General features: G+C 40.4%; 1 protein-coding gene and 1 long non-coding RNA gene across 3 annotated transcripts in view; one reads left to right on the forward strand and one right to left on the reverse strand.

The window, feature by feature from the left end:
* The first annotated feature begins 727 nt into the window (after positions 1 to 727).
* LOC104467823 lies at positions 728 to 2,746 on the forward strand. Its single transcript, XR_727612.1, has 2 exons — positions 728 to 870; positions 2,268 to 2,746. It is a non-coding gene; the product is annotated as an uncharacterized LOC104467823 (long non-coding RNA).
* Positions 2,747 to 4,061: 1,315 nt separating this feature from the next.
* Positions 4,062 to 16,504, reverse strand: part of GNAL (guanine nucleotide binding protein (G protein), alpha activating activity polypeptide, olfactory type) — a 14,072-nt gene continuing 1,629 nt past the window's right edge. For both annotated transcript variants that reach the window (XM_010081745.1, XM_010081746.1), the window contains exons 2-7: positions 15,461 to 15,534; positions 14,545 to 14,603; positions 14,199 to 14,319; positions 12,799 to 12,929; positions 9,858 to 9,925; positions 4,062 to 5,997 (exon numbers count right to left, since the gene is read on the reverse strand). In XM_010081745.1, the coding sequence (XP_010080047.1) occupies positions 5,851 to 5,997; positions 9,858 to 9,925; positions 12,799 to 12,929; positions 14,199 to 14,319; positions 14,545 to 14,603; positions 15,461 to 15,534 (600 nt within the window). In that variant the 3' untranslated portion in view covers positions 4,062 to 5,850. The remainder of the gene's footprint in view (positions 5,998 to 9,857; positions 9,926 to 12,798; positions 12,930 to 14,198; positions 14,320 to 14,544; positions 14,604 to 15,460; positions 15,535 to 16,504) is intronic.

Below are 16,504 nucleotides of genomic sequence, written 5' to 3' on the forward strand. Positions count from 1 at the left end.
AGACACAAGTGTAGATATATATATATATATATATAAGTTTTGGAAAGGATGTTAGCTGAGACCATAGCTATTCCCACTTTAATGAGGCCTTTGTGAGGCTGCTTGTTAGAGCTGCTCCCCTGAGGATCATCGCGATCGTGGCCTTGATTCTGTTGGGCTTCCCAAGTACAGGCCATGAGTCCCGGCGCTCTTGTCTGCTGCAGTGCTGTTAACTCCTGCTCAGCATTTCGTACTTTCTGTGCAGGGTAGATTATTGACAAACCTGACAGAAAGACAATTTCCCAACACTTGGAAGGCACTGCTTTTGCTGAATTAGTAACTACAAGGAAAATATTTCCAGAAAATCTAACGGGCAGTATTTGTTTCCTTTCGTATAGATGTCTTCACTCAAGATGGGCAGTACAAGATTCTCCCTTAGACAAGAAAACAGCATTGCTTTACTAAACCCAAAGTTTTCCTGTCTGTGATGTCAACAGCATGCTATTGCCTTTGTTTTTCTCATCTCTATGGACAAAAAAATATTCCATTTTTTGGGATGAGGGACAAATGGGCATGATTAATATCACAATATCAACACATCTTGCTGGAAAAGAGAAGTTTACACAAGACACTTTGTGAGAATATTAGAATCCCCATAATTTCATCCTGTCAGAAGAAAAAGAAGGGTCTTAAGCTCAATTTATTTTTATTGATAATTTAATTTTTGTGCTTTACCATTTTGTATTCTAGCTGATATGGTGGTTTCATCCCCGTCTGATTCTCAGTGGGCATACACATAGTGCTTGTGAAGTGCTGCACGTGGGGAAAATTCCAGAAATCAGCGTCCCGTCATTCAGTTGGAGGAATAGAAACAATCCTAGTTTCATCATGGTAAGTTTTAATTTTTTTTATTTTTGTCAGATAACTTTCATAAATAAATCAACATGGCAGTCAGCTATATTTTAAAACTGATTCTACCTGTAAAAACAAAAAATAAAAAATTTCCTACCAACCCAACCCGCTCAGTACACTGCATCCACTTTATAAAGTACATCTGTGGGAGCCACGTGTTGTGTGTGGTACAAAGCAATGCTGTTAAGGATCTAATTAGTATCTGGGCACAAGCATCTAATGTTTTCTTATAAAGAGGGTGCACTGTAAACTCTTGACTTGTAAAAATAATCAGTATTGTGCACTGAACAGTAGAAAGACTAGTTTGGCTTGGTTGTTTTACCAACTATGAAAACAAGACCGTATTCGCCTCAAAATCTTTTGCATGGTGATCATGGTTTTCAAACTTGTGCATTAGCTGCTTCACACAGTGAAAATGTTTGTCAACATGCCAGTAGTCTGCCTCCTTGTTTCCAATTCACATTTTATACAGTGTGTTGGTTATGCTCTTGCAGGTAGTTCCAGTGCTCAGTATATCTGTAGAGTAAATCAATTACTTCCCCAGTTCAGAAATAAAACAGAACTCCTAGAAACTTGTGAGTAAGAAGCAAAAGCTACAGTCTGTTTGTAGAGTAGTCTGTGACCTGGGGACAAATCTTTCGTGTATCTTTACTGCTGTTGAGTTTAGGCTACTTAATACACAGATAACCCCAAACTTTTAAATGCATTTTATGCAACTGTCAGTATTTCTTGTTGAAAGTAGTTCTGTTTATTCCATATTCCTGAGAGTAGCTGCCTTCAAACTACACATGCTCCCTGCACATGCCAGACAGTGCATCTTCACTGCAAAACCAGGTTGGCTAATTGAAGTTGCATCATCTTCACTACTGTTTTAACTCGGCCTCTGTCTGTTGTAAACTTTAATTTGAACTGCAAAGTCAAGCCAAAAACCAATTAAGTTCTTTGTTACTCAGAATTTGGATTAGCCAACGTGTTTTTTTGCAGCATGTACTGGGTAGGAGGAGGGGCTTGAGGGGAGGAAGGGGCACATTCACAAAACCTAACTTTAGCTTGGGAAGGCTCCTTCTAGGTGGATTTACAGCAGCTAAAGTTAGGCTTCTCTTGAAGGCAGATCAGATGAGGAGCCCAGCTCTCTATTTACACTAGATGGAATATAAGGAAGATTGGCCTCTGGGCTAGAATATTCCAGTTAGTGCCCAGCACCGCAAGGTATGGACTCTTCAGCCCCCTGGAGAAGGCACTGGTACTAGGAAACTGGCCCCAACCCTTGCCACCCAACACAGAATTTAGAAATCAGAGATCTGATAGCTGTGGTGTTTACTCCTAATTCAGAACCCACCGTAACAGCAAAGTGACAGTCTTCATTTCTTTTCCAGGGCAGCATAACACCAACTGACTTCTCCCTCCAAAAATGCTTCCTTCCATATGAAAGCAGAGTCTTTACTATATACTGTGCAGCAGGTGCTCTGCTTGTAATCCTGATACTAGCTCATTTTCAGCTTCTCACTCCACCATTTTATTTTGCTCAGCGTTTAATCAGTAAGCGTAAAGCAGTATGAAGAGCCAGACATCTGCATTCAGTCACTGAAATACCAAAGCTGAGAACAGTCAAACATCAGACTATATTCATGCCAGCAAATGACCTAATTTGATTGCTAGTCTGAAGGCAGGTTGCATTTACACATACCATATAAGTCCTATACAGCTGATATGACTACTACAGGATAAATAATTAACTGAAATTAATGTTTCATGCTGTACAAAAATACTGTATTCTACAATCAAATGAGTCCTTTTCCTGCTGTAATTTTTGTATCAAATATGTATATTAAAAGTGTAACTGTACATATGTAAATCCTATAGCCTCATCACTTATCTGCACTGGTGTCTTACCCTGGTGGAGGCTCAGTCCTGCAAACTGGAAATGTTTCTCTGTTTTATTGCTGCATGGCCCTTCTAATGTCATACTTCTGTTTGTTAGGGTCAGGCAGATACAACAGCACTGGGAGATCCGAATTTCTGTAACCTTTTTAGAATGTTGTAGGTAAGGGACTGTGGTTTGGGACAAGAAATCTTCCAGTTCCCGAGACATTAAATTGCTATCCAACTACAGTTTGCAGTTATCGTCTACCAGACAACAACGGGAAGAAGCTTGTGGATCCAGTTTGCTGATACACACTTGAAACCTGCTTAAAAAAAATTAGGGTGACACCTCAAGCTGCTATTTTTAAAAATATGTGCTATGATGAGCTTAAAAAAAGAGGGCCCTATTGCATCCCAGAGATCGGTGTGGTGAGGGGCCCTCCACTTGACGATCTTCTGCAAGAAGGAAGGTCAAATACAGCTGCAGTAACATCATCCTATGCCTTGGCCCTCGGTCTACGGATAGATAGGGATAGGAATGCATGTTATTTTAGATTCCTGCCATGTTCAGTTAACTGTTGTAGAGTCACATCTTGAACTGCGCTAGCTCTTCACAGGGACAGGGAGGCTGCCAGCCGTGCTGCAGTGCCCAAAGCTCACATCCCACCAGGATGGCAGCACAGCCAATGTAAAATCTGAGCTCAGCATCTTAGCCTGCTTTGTATTAGGGAAGAAGCGACAAACCTACTGCTACTCCCCACCCACCCGAGAAAAACTTGAGGGACTATTTCACATCAGGACCAGTTTTCCTGCGGACATTTTCTTGCAGAGGCTGGGAGCTCTAACCTGAACTCCTGGGCTGGGGTTCTTTTTTAAAGAAAAGACCATCCTTTGTTATTCGCTCTATTACTTTCTTTGGCATGGGAAGTGAGAGAATCTTTGCATTTGGGAATTTATTTATTATTAGCTTATTCCACTCAGCCTTTCACTTTCTGGCTCAAATATCAAAGTATACACATTTCTGGGAAGAGGAAATAGTCATATTATAGTATCTAAAATGGGATTGTTTATCATCAAATAGAAACAAGTTCTCAATTCATCTGTAGTCTCAATTTAAAAAACCAACTGATTGGGGTTTATAACTAATAACGGTGCTTATAGTAAAAAGTTAATCAAACCTGCTGATTTATATGCCAATGTGGAGAATGTGTTAGCTCTTAATCTCTCCCTAAGTTTAAAATGAAGTGGGGGAAATGGTCCAAAGTGTGATAAAACACTCTATAAAGTAATGTAGTCTAACACTTCTCTAGGTTTCTGTTATTGCAACTGTAATTTTAGACATTTGTACAGGTTATGTTGGACACAGGAAAAGTATATAGTCACAGACATAAAACACCTATGTATAAAATATAAAGCAGTGTTATAGTTACTAAAAAGGACATGCCTTATTGCTACAGCAATTCTTGCTTTTTATATATTGTACTGTACCACAACTTGTTTTGAGAATGTCATTTGCATAAATTATTCAAGTTTGAGAAATATTCACACATTTTGATTCTACAATATTTAAAATAAAACAATTTTCTAATGTGTCTCTTTATTAAAAGAGAAATAAAAATGTCATCTTGTAATTCTCTTAGGCCAGACACAAGGGTTTATACACCTTTTTTTTTTTTCTTCTTTCTCGCTATTTACTTGCACAATGAAAGCTGCTGTTGGTACAAAGATTGAAGAGCTCTATATAATGGTGCTTTACACATTCACAATTGGCCTGTGCAATTGTGAAGTTCTATGAATGACCAAAGAATTACCAAACATATTTCCTAAATATAAAGGAAAAAAATAAAATCCTTGGTTCCCATTAAAACAACACCAGGTTGCAATTTGGACACTTGAATGAATTCCAATGTTTTAAAGCTGAGACTTCAAAAGAGAAAGGCATGTTTGCTGCAACATCCGGTGACTGTAATACCTTACTTGGAAAGGTAAGTGGTTAATTTGCATAATTTAGAATTTTTATACTAAAGAGCATTTTTATATAAACCAGAAAAAAAACCCCTAAACTCTACAGATAAAGTTCTTACCTCCAGTCACTGCTGCAGGTAAGGTTGACATCAAGCTGTACAGCGCAATCAAAAACATACTTACATCTTAGCTCATTTTACAGGTACAGCCATAATCAAGGCACAAAGATCTTCTACAAGTATTTTTCTTCAATAAAGTTGTACAAAATAATATTACATTTTACAGTCTGTACAATATAATAAACCAGCAGTAAAACAAAAAAATATATATAGGGAGAGGACTGTTGTCCAAGAATGATCTGAACTAAAAGGATCATTTGTGGACAGCACAAATAACATAAGTGAGGGTGATAAATTTTCTGCCTAGATGCAACAGGCTGAAAAGTAGCTGTAATTCAAATGCCTGAGGTGTACAGAGACACTTAGCTCCAAAACCCCAGAAAAATTGCTTTGTCTTCACTATTCCTCTCATTATCTACTCTACTTCCTGTGCCAGTAACGGCTTAAAAGAGGAGGTCACTTTATCAGTTGACCTGCAACTCAGAAATGCTAAAAACTGTGACAGAGTAATAAATATTGTGGTGCTGCTACATTGTGTGTCTACTTCCTCAACAGTATTTAATAACCTGATACAAAGTGCATTAATCTTTTTTTCACCCATCAAGTACTCTTCAATGTCATGTTAAAAAGGAAACCCACACAGAGGGATAGGTATGACTTTAGTGTCATCCAGCTGACATACCAGTTTGAACTGATGTTAACCTGCTGGAAAAAATTTAGCAGGTCACCTTCAGTTACAAAAACAAAACCTAAGGGAACAGAGGTAGCCAAAGGGCTTAGTGGAATGACGAAGAAGTGGTATGTCAAAATAAAGCACAAAAATAGTCCCAAAAAGCATGAAGGAAAACCAACCCAAACTTGCTTCAAATCAGCTTTAAGGTTAAATAATTAAAGTAAACAAAGTGAAGAGACTGACATTTCTATAGTATATTCTTCCAGCCTGTGTGGGGTAGCATCAAGAGAAAGAGTAAGGAGCAAAGAATTTAAAACCACAGGTTCCACAGTGATCCCCTCACAAGAGTTCGTACTGGCGGAGATGCATCCTTTGAATGATGTCTCGACAGTCGTTGAACACTCTGCGGATATTTTCTGTGTCCACTGCACATGTAAAGTGTGGGTAGCAATAATGCCTGCCGTCTCCGCTCGCCGTACTTATCCTCTGTGGAAAGCGTGAGGAGAAGAAAGGTCAGGTGCCTTGTCATGGGAAGTTTCACATCTCGGCAGTCTATAGACCTACAGCATACCAAGAAACCTGGGAAGTTCTGTACATAGATCATTAAAATTAACAAATAAAAAGATGGGAGGTCTGTGGGCTGGTCCAATATGAATAACAAATTTGAAATAAAGATTAAAAAAAGTTGTGGACACTATTATGGGGTCACTAAATCAGTACTTTGTAAGAGCCACTGATGCTATCGTAATTTGCACAAACTATTCATCTGCACATCACTGTGCAGCTGAGCTGTGCTGCTGACAGCACTGCAGTTTGCCACGCATCTGTCCCAGGAATTATCTTCTCTTCTGGTGCCATCATGTGGCAAATTTTTGAATTCTTGTTTTAAATTGGCAACACAAAACTGAAAAACCTTGCAGCTGTGAAGCCAGTAGTGGCAGAGAACAGCACCCTACTGCTTCTGCTTCTGGAAGCTGAAGGCCCTTGACGTTACCCTTACTTAGTGCACCTATTAAGTCAGCTGAAGACTTGGTATCATTATTGAGACCAGAACATGGTGGAATTATCACCAGAGTGGCTGGGTTCCCATAGAATAATAAAACATGCACAAATCCAGTAAACCAGACCATGCAGAAATAAATTTTTTGCGAGATTACTGTACAACTTTTTAGGTTGCTCTCTTAAGCGCCACCATCACTTCACCTGTGGTTATCTTGTTAAAATTCCCCAGGATCTTAAAAAAATATATATAAAAAAAAATTTAAAAAAATCTGTTCTACTATAGGACTGATAAATATAAATCCAATCTAGATCATTAGCTTGAAGAATATATATGGAATCTCACAAAAGCAGAAGGTAAGTTCTTGGAATAATTTCTATAAATACTTTCTGAATTTTATTACAAATTATAATGGCTAAACAACAAAAGACTTCTCTCTCTCTCTAGCTACAGTATATATATTTAATACAGTGATTTATTTTATGTGTGGGATTGACATTTTAAATACCTACAAATATGCAAAACTATAGACATTTAGAAGCCCTGATTTACATAATTAGATCAAGAAGAATTTGCATATTTTTGCAGGTAACATTAGATACTGAACACTAATTAAATAGAGGGCTTCCAAACATATACTAAAAATTATTTTCTTACTAAGCTACACTCAATACCTAGTTCAAGGATTTACCTCATGAAAAATACTAATTTAATAACTTAGCCAATTGATGAGGTTGTTCGGAGCATATTTAAAGCATGTTGTACATTAAACAGTAATTAAACAAGAAAAAAAGTTTTGCAAATTTCTGCAATGGTGGCAAGATACTGAAACTCAACTAAAATGTACATTGTATTTGCCTGTCTGCAGGATACAGACCTCCAGATCTTCCAGAAAGGTCTGAGGAGAGTGTTGTCTTGGTGAAGTTTGAGGGAAATCAGTCCCTTAGGAACCCAAGGACTGAGAAGGCAGTGGTATGCATGGACATTCACAATGACACTAATTTTAAAACAGTAAAAAGTGCAACAGAGGTTCCATTTTTGATCCAATAGCTGCTTTTCATTTTTTTCCCTTGCACATCTGTCCTGTATGACAGTGGTATGATGCTGCTCAGATGCAGCAAGGAGAGACCAGTAACTAAACATTTTTTATCCTTGCAGAAAAAAAAATTGTCCCTAGAATGATGGTCCAGTCTGCCTTCCAACTACTGCTGCATTTTTTCATTCTTCACTCGCATCCCTCGGAGGAGTTCAGCCCTGCCCTGTTGCAGGGGTCCGTGGCTCTTTTGCTCTGTTTGAGACCCACGTCTATACGCGCAGCCTCCAGCTGCTATGGCCATACTTGTCCTCATCCCTTGTAGCGCCATTCCTTCCAGCAAAACGGTCTCAGTACACTGTAACAAGGGCATTAACATCCCCGCGTGGTCTTTCTAGGACTAAATGTTACACGTGGTCAGCGAGGGGCAACATATTGCCACCCAGATGCAGGCAATAGGGAGCACACCACCCTACCTGACCCAATGTTCAATCTTGTTTTGGTAAAATAAGTGTTCTTTCAGGAAATTAGCATTTGTGTATGTTGTGCACTGATCCACTAACATCTAAGGTAGCAGTAAGCTGCCTACAATGTTCTGGCGATACCTGGTTACATATAAATAATGCCAAAGGTTGTATTCTCAAAATGTTAGGGGTTTTTTGCCCCCTACAGCTCTAGTTCTCTCATTTTAGGACAAATGCAGTATTTTCACTGCTGCTCAACATTGATTCTGAATAGTAGCATGTTACTTAGCACCAGTTCAGAGGGGAAAAAAACATCCCCTGGGACAGCAACGCGAGTGCATTTACCTTCCTGTAACACAAGTGGGAATATTTAATACTGGTGTCCCTGCATCTACCGGGTCAGGATGACAGTTTTCAGCAAGGAGCCAAATGCACGATTTGGTCTGTGTTCAGATTTTTTAAAAACCAGCATGAACCTGAGGGGCCATGCCACTGCTTTAATGGGGCCTACCTGTACACCGGGGATGTATCAAAACAAAACATCAGCAGCTGGAGAGCCCTGTGTACAAAACACCAAAATAGGGCTGGGGAGTAGGTTAAACAAGGAGTGCACAAGCATGCTGCCTCTGTGAAGAGCTTAGGAGAAGAAAGGATGTGCCTGAGCCAAAGGAAGGAGGATTTCCTACAAGATACATCCTGCCAGCCCTCACCCCCTGCTCCCCCTGTTACAAACCAACGGTGCTGAGCAGCCAGGCATGCCGCCCAAGTTCCCAGAGGCCACAGGGCCCCCCCAGTCCTGAAATCAGGAGCCAATGTGTTTTGCCTTCCTAATACTCATATACTACCATGTCGCAGCAGTTGTTGTAAATGTGTTTATATTTAACCTCCTAAAATTCTTCAAACTACAAGCTTTAAATTTGCCAGTACCAGTGCTTTATGGGGTGCAGCGCCATGGTGGTGATTTCCACACGTATCCACGTATTACGCAGACCTGTTACTGTGATAAATCGCAATAAAACTTATAAACGAATAAAACCAGATTTCTCGGAATCATGTCTCAAAATTAAACAGAGTGGGACAAGGAAAAGGTCATAAATGAAGAAACTTGGGGAGAAATGCATAAAGCAGAGACAAGGCCACAGGTAGAAAATAGAAAATACACACCTTTTCTTCTTTGCACCTGGCTAAGGACATCAGACCCCTCCCCCTCTCCAGCCTGTATGCTGAGCTTATTTCCCCTGTCCCCTTTGTCCCCCACTCTCCAAAACCTCAGCCTTTTGTGCCTGACCCCACAAAACTGGAAGTGGCTGTTTCAGCACAGCCTTCACCCATCTTGCCCTTTTGTTCGTTCCCTCTTGACAGCTTACCAGTACCAAAGCACTTGGAGAAATGCAGGATAGGGAAAAAAAAAGGCTATTTGCTTAAACAGCGACTGGACTGATACACAAAATAAACATTCAATGCAACAGCATCTTACAGGTAAGGACAACCACAGAAAACCTGACTAACTGGCAATGGAAACAGTGCCTGGCACCGCCCTGCAGCGAGGGCTGCCAGCACCCACACTGAACCTGGAATCAAGCAGGCAGGCACATGACCATTTTTGGCACTAGCACTTACTTGCTGTGTGAAACATTGCAGGGCAGGGGACTTTATATAAAATGGGCAGAAACATGGAAGCACTGGGGAAGGTTCTGCAAGATGGGCAGCTGAAGAGAATCAGGGAATTGCCAGACGTTCTCTTCTCCTTCTAGCTTTATGCAAAACCCCATCAGTTTTCCCTAAATAAACTACGCCATCTGACAGTATTTCCTATGACAGAATCACACACAAGATCAAAATTACTCACTAAGAACTCATCCCGGATGAAGAACTTGGCTCTTGTGACTTTGGGGTCTTCTCCTGCATCTGGTGTTGCTGTTCAATTAAAAATAAATGACATCAGAAACATTAAATGCAAACAATCATCTACTTTTCATAATAAAACATTTAATGAGGAGGAGGTAGTCCTTTGAAATACTAGGGCCTGAGCAGTGAGGCCCTGAACCAAAGCTGACCTCTAGGTGAACCCCACAACCTAACAATATACCTAATATGTATCATATTGATCACATATGCAATGTATTACCTTATGAATATATGCCAATTTATAAAAGCTTTTGTTGTAACGCTTATAGAGAATTGCTGTAACGCTTCCTGTAAGATAATAGCTGTGTAACAGTAGCCCCACTTGCCAAAGAGAGATAAACCATCTCAAACCTTCAAACAGACCTCTACGTGACAGAATGTAGCAGGGCGGTGACGGGCGTTGTTTAGAGACGCATAGTCAAAGATAACCAGACACCTTTACTTCTTCTTAACTTTTTCTCGGGTTCTGGCCAAATGTGGGAAAAAGTTAATAAGGAAAAAAATTACACGAGATTTTTTTTGCAGTTTAAAATATGAAGTTGTTTATTTAACTGTATAAAAGCGGGGACCGTTTGCAGGGAAATTTGGAAGCCTCCTCTATACAGTGGACGCACTGATTTCCCAATTGCTGGGATGAGTTCTCGAAATCCTTCATTGTAAATGGGCTCCCCAGCGTCTGTGGATCTGGATGATGGTAATACAGGGCAACTGGTGATGTATCTTTCTTAATCACTATCGCTAACTCTATGTAGTAATGATTAGGTGCATTACCTTATTTTATGCTTGCTATAGTAGTTCGCTTATTATTTTGCTGCTTTACCTTATCTTGCTTTAATTCATTTTCACTGTATTATTTTCCTCATTATTTTATCACTTTAAACATAAGTAAAAATAAGTTTACTATTTTTTAATTTGGTGCCTGTGTCCTTTGTGCTAACCCTGTCAATTGGCAAAACATTCTTCAATAGATAACTTAAAATATTAAACATCCACAGGAGATTCCCAATAGGTAACTCTAAAATAGAAAGGTACTGTAAAATCTGAAATAAACTTCTACGCCTTTAACATCTTTTGGGGACCTGAAAACTGCTCAAAGCGTTGCAACAATGTCATTGGTCATATCAGGAACAGGCTTACTCACAAACACAAGTTTGTTCACACAGATATAAAACAAATGGGAGTTAGGGTTTAACTTTTATCAGAAAATATGACTAGAAAAAGCAGCTGAGCTGTTCAGTTTCTGCAGCACAACAGTATCTCTTCAATAAAGATCCTGCAGGCGGGAATTTGGGTTTAAAAATGGTTAGTCCAAGATTACACTTGAAAAAAAATGATAGCATCAAAAGGTCTTTTAATCTATATCTATATTTCTAGGCCCCAAGTCAGCAGAATACTTAGACATACTGCCCATCAAGGGGCCTTCAATTAAATTCTGTTGGCAGACAAAGTCATCTCTACCTAGGCCATGTAACAACTGTATTTACTGTAAGTGTAAAAACAATACAGTGAAGAGATAACCTATTCCTTTCCCTTCAGCATGATTTCTCTTCATCTAAGATACCAAACCAGATGCTAATGAACATACTATGGTAAAGGGCAGAATTTATCAGAATATGGAAACATATTTTTTGCTCTTATCTATAGCGCTAGGGGTAAACATAGAGCAGCAGAACAATCAGCAGCATCCTAAGAGTTCAGTGCTGCTGTCCTTAAATAATGTCAGCTGAAATTAAAGAATAAACGAACAACTACAGGTTAAAAATACAGAGCTGCTTCATGTGTGAATATTCTGGATCATAGTGGATATCCACTGTGAAATCCCACTGAGAAACACCAAAAGTGACTTTATTCTGGCAACTGGCTTACTATTAAAAAAGGTTGAATATTTATCCAAACTGGGTATATATGTGGTGTGTGTTTGGGAGAGGAAGATTTGTGTGATGGTGACAGAAGACTTCTTTGTGTCAGAAGATTTCTGAGAGCCCTTAGCATAACAAAATTGGTGCCAGGTTAACTCAGATTTTAGGAGAGTTTTATTTATCCTCTCCATGCAAAACTTAGCAGCTCACTCCTGAAATTCCCAACCTGAATGAAAGCTGAAAATAGCTTATTACTCTCTTGACTTCTATAACTTAGGCTGTTGTTGATGGTTAGTGGATAAATGAAACCCTCTTCTGACAGGTGTCTGCAAGCCATGGGTGCCATTGGGGTAAGGTAGAGGCCAGTGGTCAGAAAGGGCAAGTTTTATCCCTTCTGCTAGACACAGACCTGAGATACTTGGGAAGCCTTCTGCCTGGTATAAAACTGGCATAATACCAGAGTTAACTTATGCAACAGGTTACTGCCGTGTAAGAGTCATTGTCCTCCTTGATAAGAAACCAAACCCGTGCTAATTGCTCTATTGTCACAGCTCTCTTTGTATTTATCGATGTGCTGGTCTGCTGGGCAAAGTTGCTTCCTGTCAGTATTTTCAAAGGCTGAAGTTTGCAGTGTTGGAGGATACAGAATGGCCACAAAATAAGTCTAATGAATCCCTAACAAAGCTCAGCACTGCGGGATACCCAGGCAAAAGCATCTGTCAGGGGAGGGACATGCGCAGCAGCTTTGTCTTCCTGGGACCATGGGTTGCTCTAAAGCAGGGGAAGGCAGGCACTCTGGTGTCAGCCCTCCTCAGTCCCCCCATGCCCAGCAGCCAGAGCCCCTTCAGACCTTGCCCACTCTGGGGCACCTCCGAGCTGCCTGCTGCTGGCACGCTCCTTACCTGACCAACAATTCACACTAGGAATGGCGTGTGAATGTGTGTGTGTATGTGAAAGACAGAGAGGAACTATGGGCTGGGCTGTGCCAGCAAGTCCAATTCCTCACGTGGTGAAAAACCTTACCGTCCTCAGGTACAGTATAATGCGCGTATTCAGGAAAGTAATCTTCGATTTTTGATTTCCCTGCCAAGACTTTTTCAGCCAGCATGTCCTGTTTATTCAAGAATAAAATGATAGAAATGGTCCGTAACCACCTGTCAAAACCAAACCAAATGTTTGTGTTATCTCTGACATGTTAATCAAGGAAAACATATCACTTCAATAGAAAATTTACTGGCTATCCCCGCAAGGACAGAGAGTGAAGTAGTGTGGAACATGCTTCAAGAGAAAAAAAAAGATGACCTAAATTATTGTTTCCATTGGGTTGCACCTGTGCTGGTGGATATATTTATAGGATCTGTAAATACGTTTATAAAAACTGCTGTAGACATTGCTGAAGAGAGAAGTCTTCGAGTACTGTTTCCTAAATTATCCTTTTGGTATCAAGTTGGAAAAATGATGACATTTCCTAAAAGCACCACAGTCCAAAACCAGACATTACTGTCTACTCTGTGTGGTTTTGCTGAAGCAAGAGAAAAAGGCTGGAAAGCTGCCTTCCCTCAGACTGCTCTGTCTTAACTATTAGTTTATCCACACAGATATCCCGTCTTTTAGGGTGGCCTGTATGACACCTGATGGAACAAAGCAAAATAATCCCAATTAATACCTAGCCATCACTGTGACGATGTGCCTTTGGGACTTGCATTTAACATTTTTCCTTGCTCTACCTTCAATCATTTCTCAGTGCAGAGCATCCTCACAGGTACATACTGAAAACTTCATTACCTTATTTTGTGTATTTTTTTTTACTTATTCTCCATCAGTAACCTATTCAGATTGCTATTTGGTTACATATCTATAATTTACATGCACCGTGGCAGAATGGCAATTTAATGGCAGTTACAATTAGATTAGATCTGAAATATCATCCCACAAGGCAGAGAAACTGTGCTCTCTCAGAGACAGGTCTTACAAGAGCAGCTGCCCACACAGGTATTGAGCGCAGCACCAGACGGTGAATCAAATGCAACGCCAACAGCTAGCTGCTCCTGCTGCTGTGTTTGAGGAGGAGACGAAATGGAATTGGGAGGATGCTCTCAGTCTCGGCCAAGCAGCACTGTGACGCCAGGAAAGGGTCTCCCCAGCTTCCCTCGCAGCAGCCAGCGTGGGGAGCTTGCTCTTTCCAAGCTGTCCCCATGCCCTGCATCATTTTGGCAGCAGCGCGAAAACGCCACGTTGCACTGTCGCTGTGCCATGGCCCCTGCCGGGGAGGGGTACGTACCACGGGGACACCCCTGCGACCTGGCCCTACCTGGACATTTTCCGAATAAGCAATCTGGACATATAGTAAGAGGAGTCCTATTTTGTAAGGAGTTGAACTAGCCAAACTGGGCAGCGTGGGGGGGAAATGAGGTATGTTTTACCTATTATTCCAGATACTTTTGAAAAGGTCCAGGGATTCCCGTAGTCTGTTTGTGTTATTGTCTTCCCTTATTACCATGTTGTAGCTGCTGCAAGCCACAACGAAGATGATAGCCGTGACATCTGGGCAGAGCACACAAAAGAAAAGAACATTTCCATTATGCCAGCACATACATGTTCCTTGGGGTAACACTGCCTTCACTCCCCAAACTGACAAAAATACCCCAAGAAAATATCTGTAACACTGGATTCCTGTATTAGTGACACACTATGTGTGAATATGAATACTAGACTGCTCAAATCTCAGAGAGTAGGTTCAAAATAAAAATGTGGAACATTTGTACTTACCATTAAAGCATTGGATCCATTTTCTTCTCTCATCTCTCTGGCCACCTACATCAAACATGCTGTTAAAAAGCCATAGGATGTTATGTCACTTATGTGCACTAGGAAAGTCACCTGAAGCATGCAGCACAAGGGTTCAGTTTAAAAATCTGACAGCCTCAAGGACAGCGGCAGAGAGGTCTGCTGATGCCACACTGCATGTCCGACAGCTGCACAGCTCCCCTGCCCAGCTCTGCCACAAGGCTACTGAACCCATGAAATGAGAAATGTACTCTTTCCAGGGCATGTGTTGGCCTTTCCAGCCCACAGAAGGGCATGTAGCATGTAAGGCTGGACCTACTGTACTATAAGCAAGGACAGGTTTTGGCATATTTTGAAGGGTGGGGAGCAGGAGAGTGTGTTCCTGTAAGGAGGAGGACACGGGGGCAGCTCTGTCCTGCCTGTCAGCACTGCCACCTTTCTAGGCAAGAACCGGTGAGCAGAGGCAGCCCGATGGTGGGTGTTTTACAAAGACACAGCATAAAACTTTGACAAACACAGAGCTTGCAGCCCTCTAGAAGAAGGGAGACATTCAATTCTCCTTATCCCACTATACAAAGTCTGACCTGTGACTTCTGTGAGATCTTATCCCCAAAAGTATTCTGAGTTTACAGTGCTATACCAATGAACCAGTTAGTAAGAACAGCCACAGACAACACCGTAATAGATTGTCACTGATACATGTAATTCATATCAGCTCTCTTTAAGAAAGTATGAGGCAATTTTACTAGGACCTATGGAAAGAGAGATAAACCAAACCAAACCAAAATACCCAACTCCCACCCTAAACATACTATACGAAGTGTACATGAGCACAGACATCTGAACTAAGTTGTTAAAAATTAGTATGATATTCATAAGTTATTACTAATAGACTTACTGGAAATTTACTTTATCTACTTGAAATCTTGTTTCAAAAATCCCTGATGTCAACACTCTGCATCTTAATAGGTCCTGGAAATAAGAACACAGAAGCTGATTAGCAAGGCTTTTTTCTAACCTCATTTTGTTTTTAAAAGCATGAAACATTATTTTCCATGAAATGCCTTAAATGTTCAATTTAATTAAAGTTCAATCAGACTTGTTGGTAAACCTCTATTTGTCTATACTGACACAGTGGATATACACAAACATCACCTCTGCATGTGGCTTGGCACACGTGGAAAGCAGGAGACTCTGTGTAAGATCTTAGCGCACACTGAAACTTGCTAGTGATGGTCATATAATTTTGCAATGTGGATAATGAATTCTAAAGTTACATAAAACTAATAAAAATATGTTATTCATGTTGTCAAGTATTCAAATGTGAGAATACTCCAGATTTACAGTTGTCCAGGCAACCTTAATTCTGCCCTCTTTTGTACTGAATGAGACGGGAGTCCTATCGAAAGAAGAGCTTGTGACTGACTAATTAAAGCCCTATTACAGAGCACAGGAGAACAGAATTTAGGTTGTACGTAAATCTGGCATTTCTTATTTCTCAAACTAGCAATACTTGACAACTTAAATAACATTCTTTTAATAATTAAAAAAATAATAATTTCCTAGATTCTCAAAGGAAGTAGGCAAAAGCAATTTATAATGCATACCTCAGGCAACTAGCTCACCGTGTGCCATCGCCATCACCAGCAGCACTTCTAACCTTGACTATCCAGCACTGCTGCTTGGGCAGTGGGTGCCATTTTCCCCTACTGTACCATCTACTGCTTCAAGTAGCTGCCAAACCTCGGCTTCTTTGACAGCTGCATGAACCCAGCTGAAGGCCACTTATTAAATGATTTTATTTATTTTATGTTACTGTCATTTTCTGTCACTTGCTGACATTTATTTGTTATTGGACTCAGTCATCATTTTGAGATGGTGCAAAAAAATTAAAGCAAGCAAGGGAAAAAAGGAAAGTAGTGATTTTTACCAGTTATTTCAG

The sequence above is a fragment of the Pterocles gutturalis genome, unplaced genomic scaffold, assembly GCF_000699245.1.
Source record: "Pterocles gutturalis isolate BGI_N339 unplaced genomic scaffold, ASM69924v1 scaffold47724, whole genome shotgun sequence".
NCBI lineage: Eukaryota > Metazoa > Chordata > Aves > Pterocliformes > Pteroclidae > Pterocles > Pterocles gutturalis.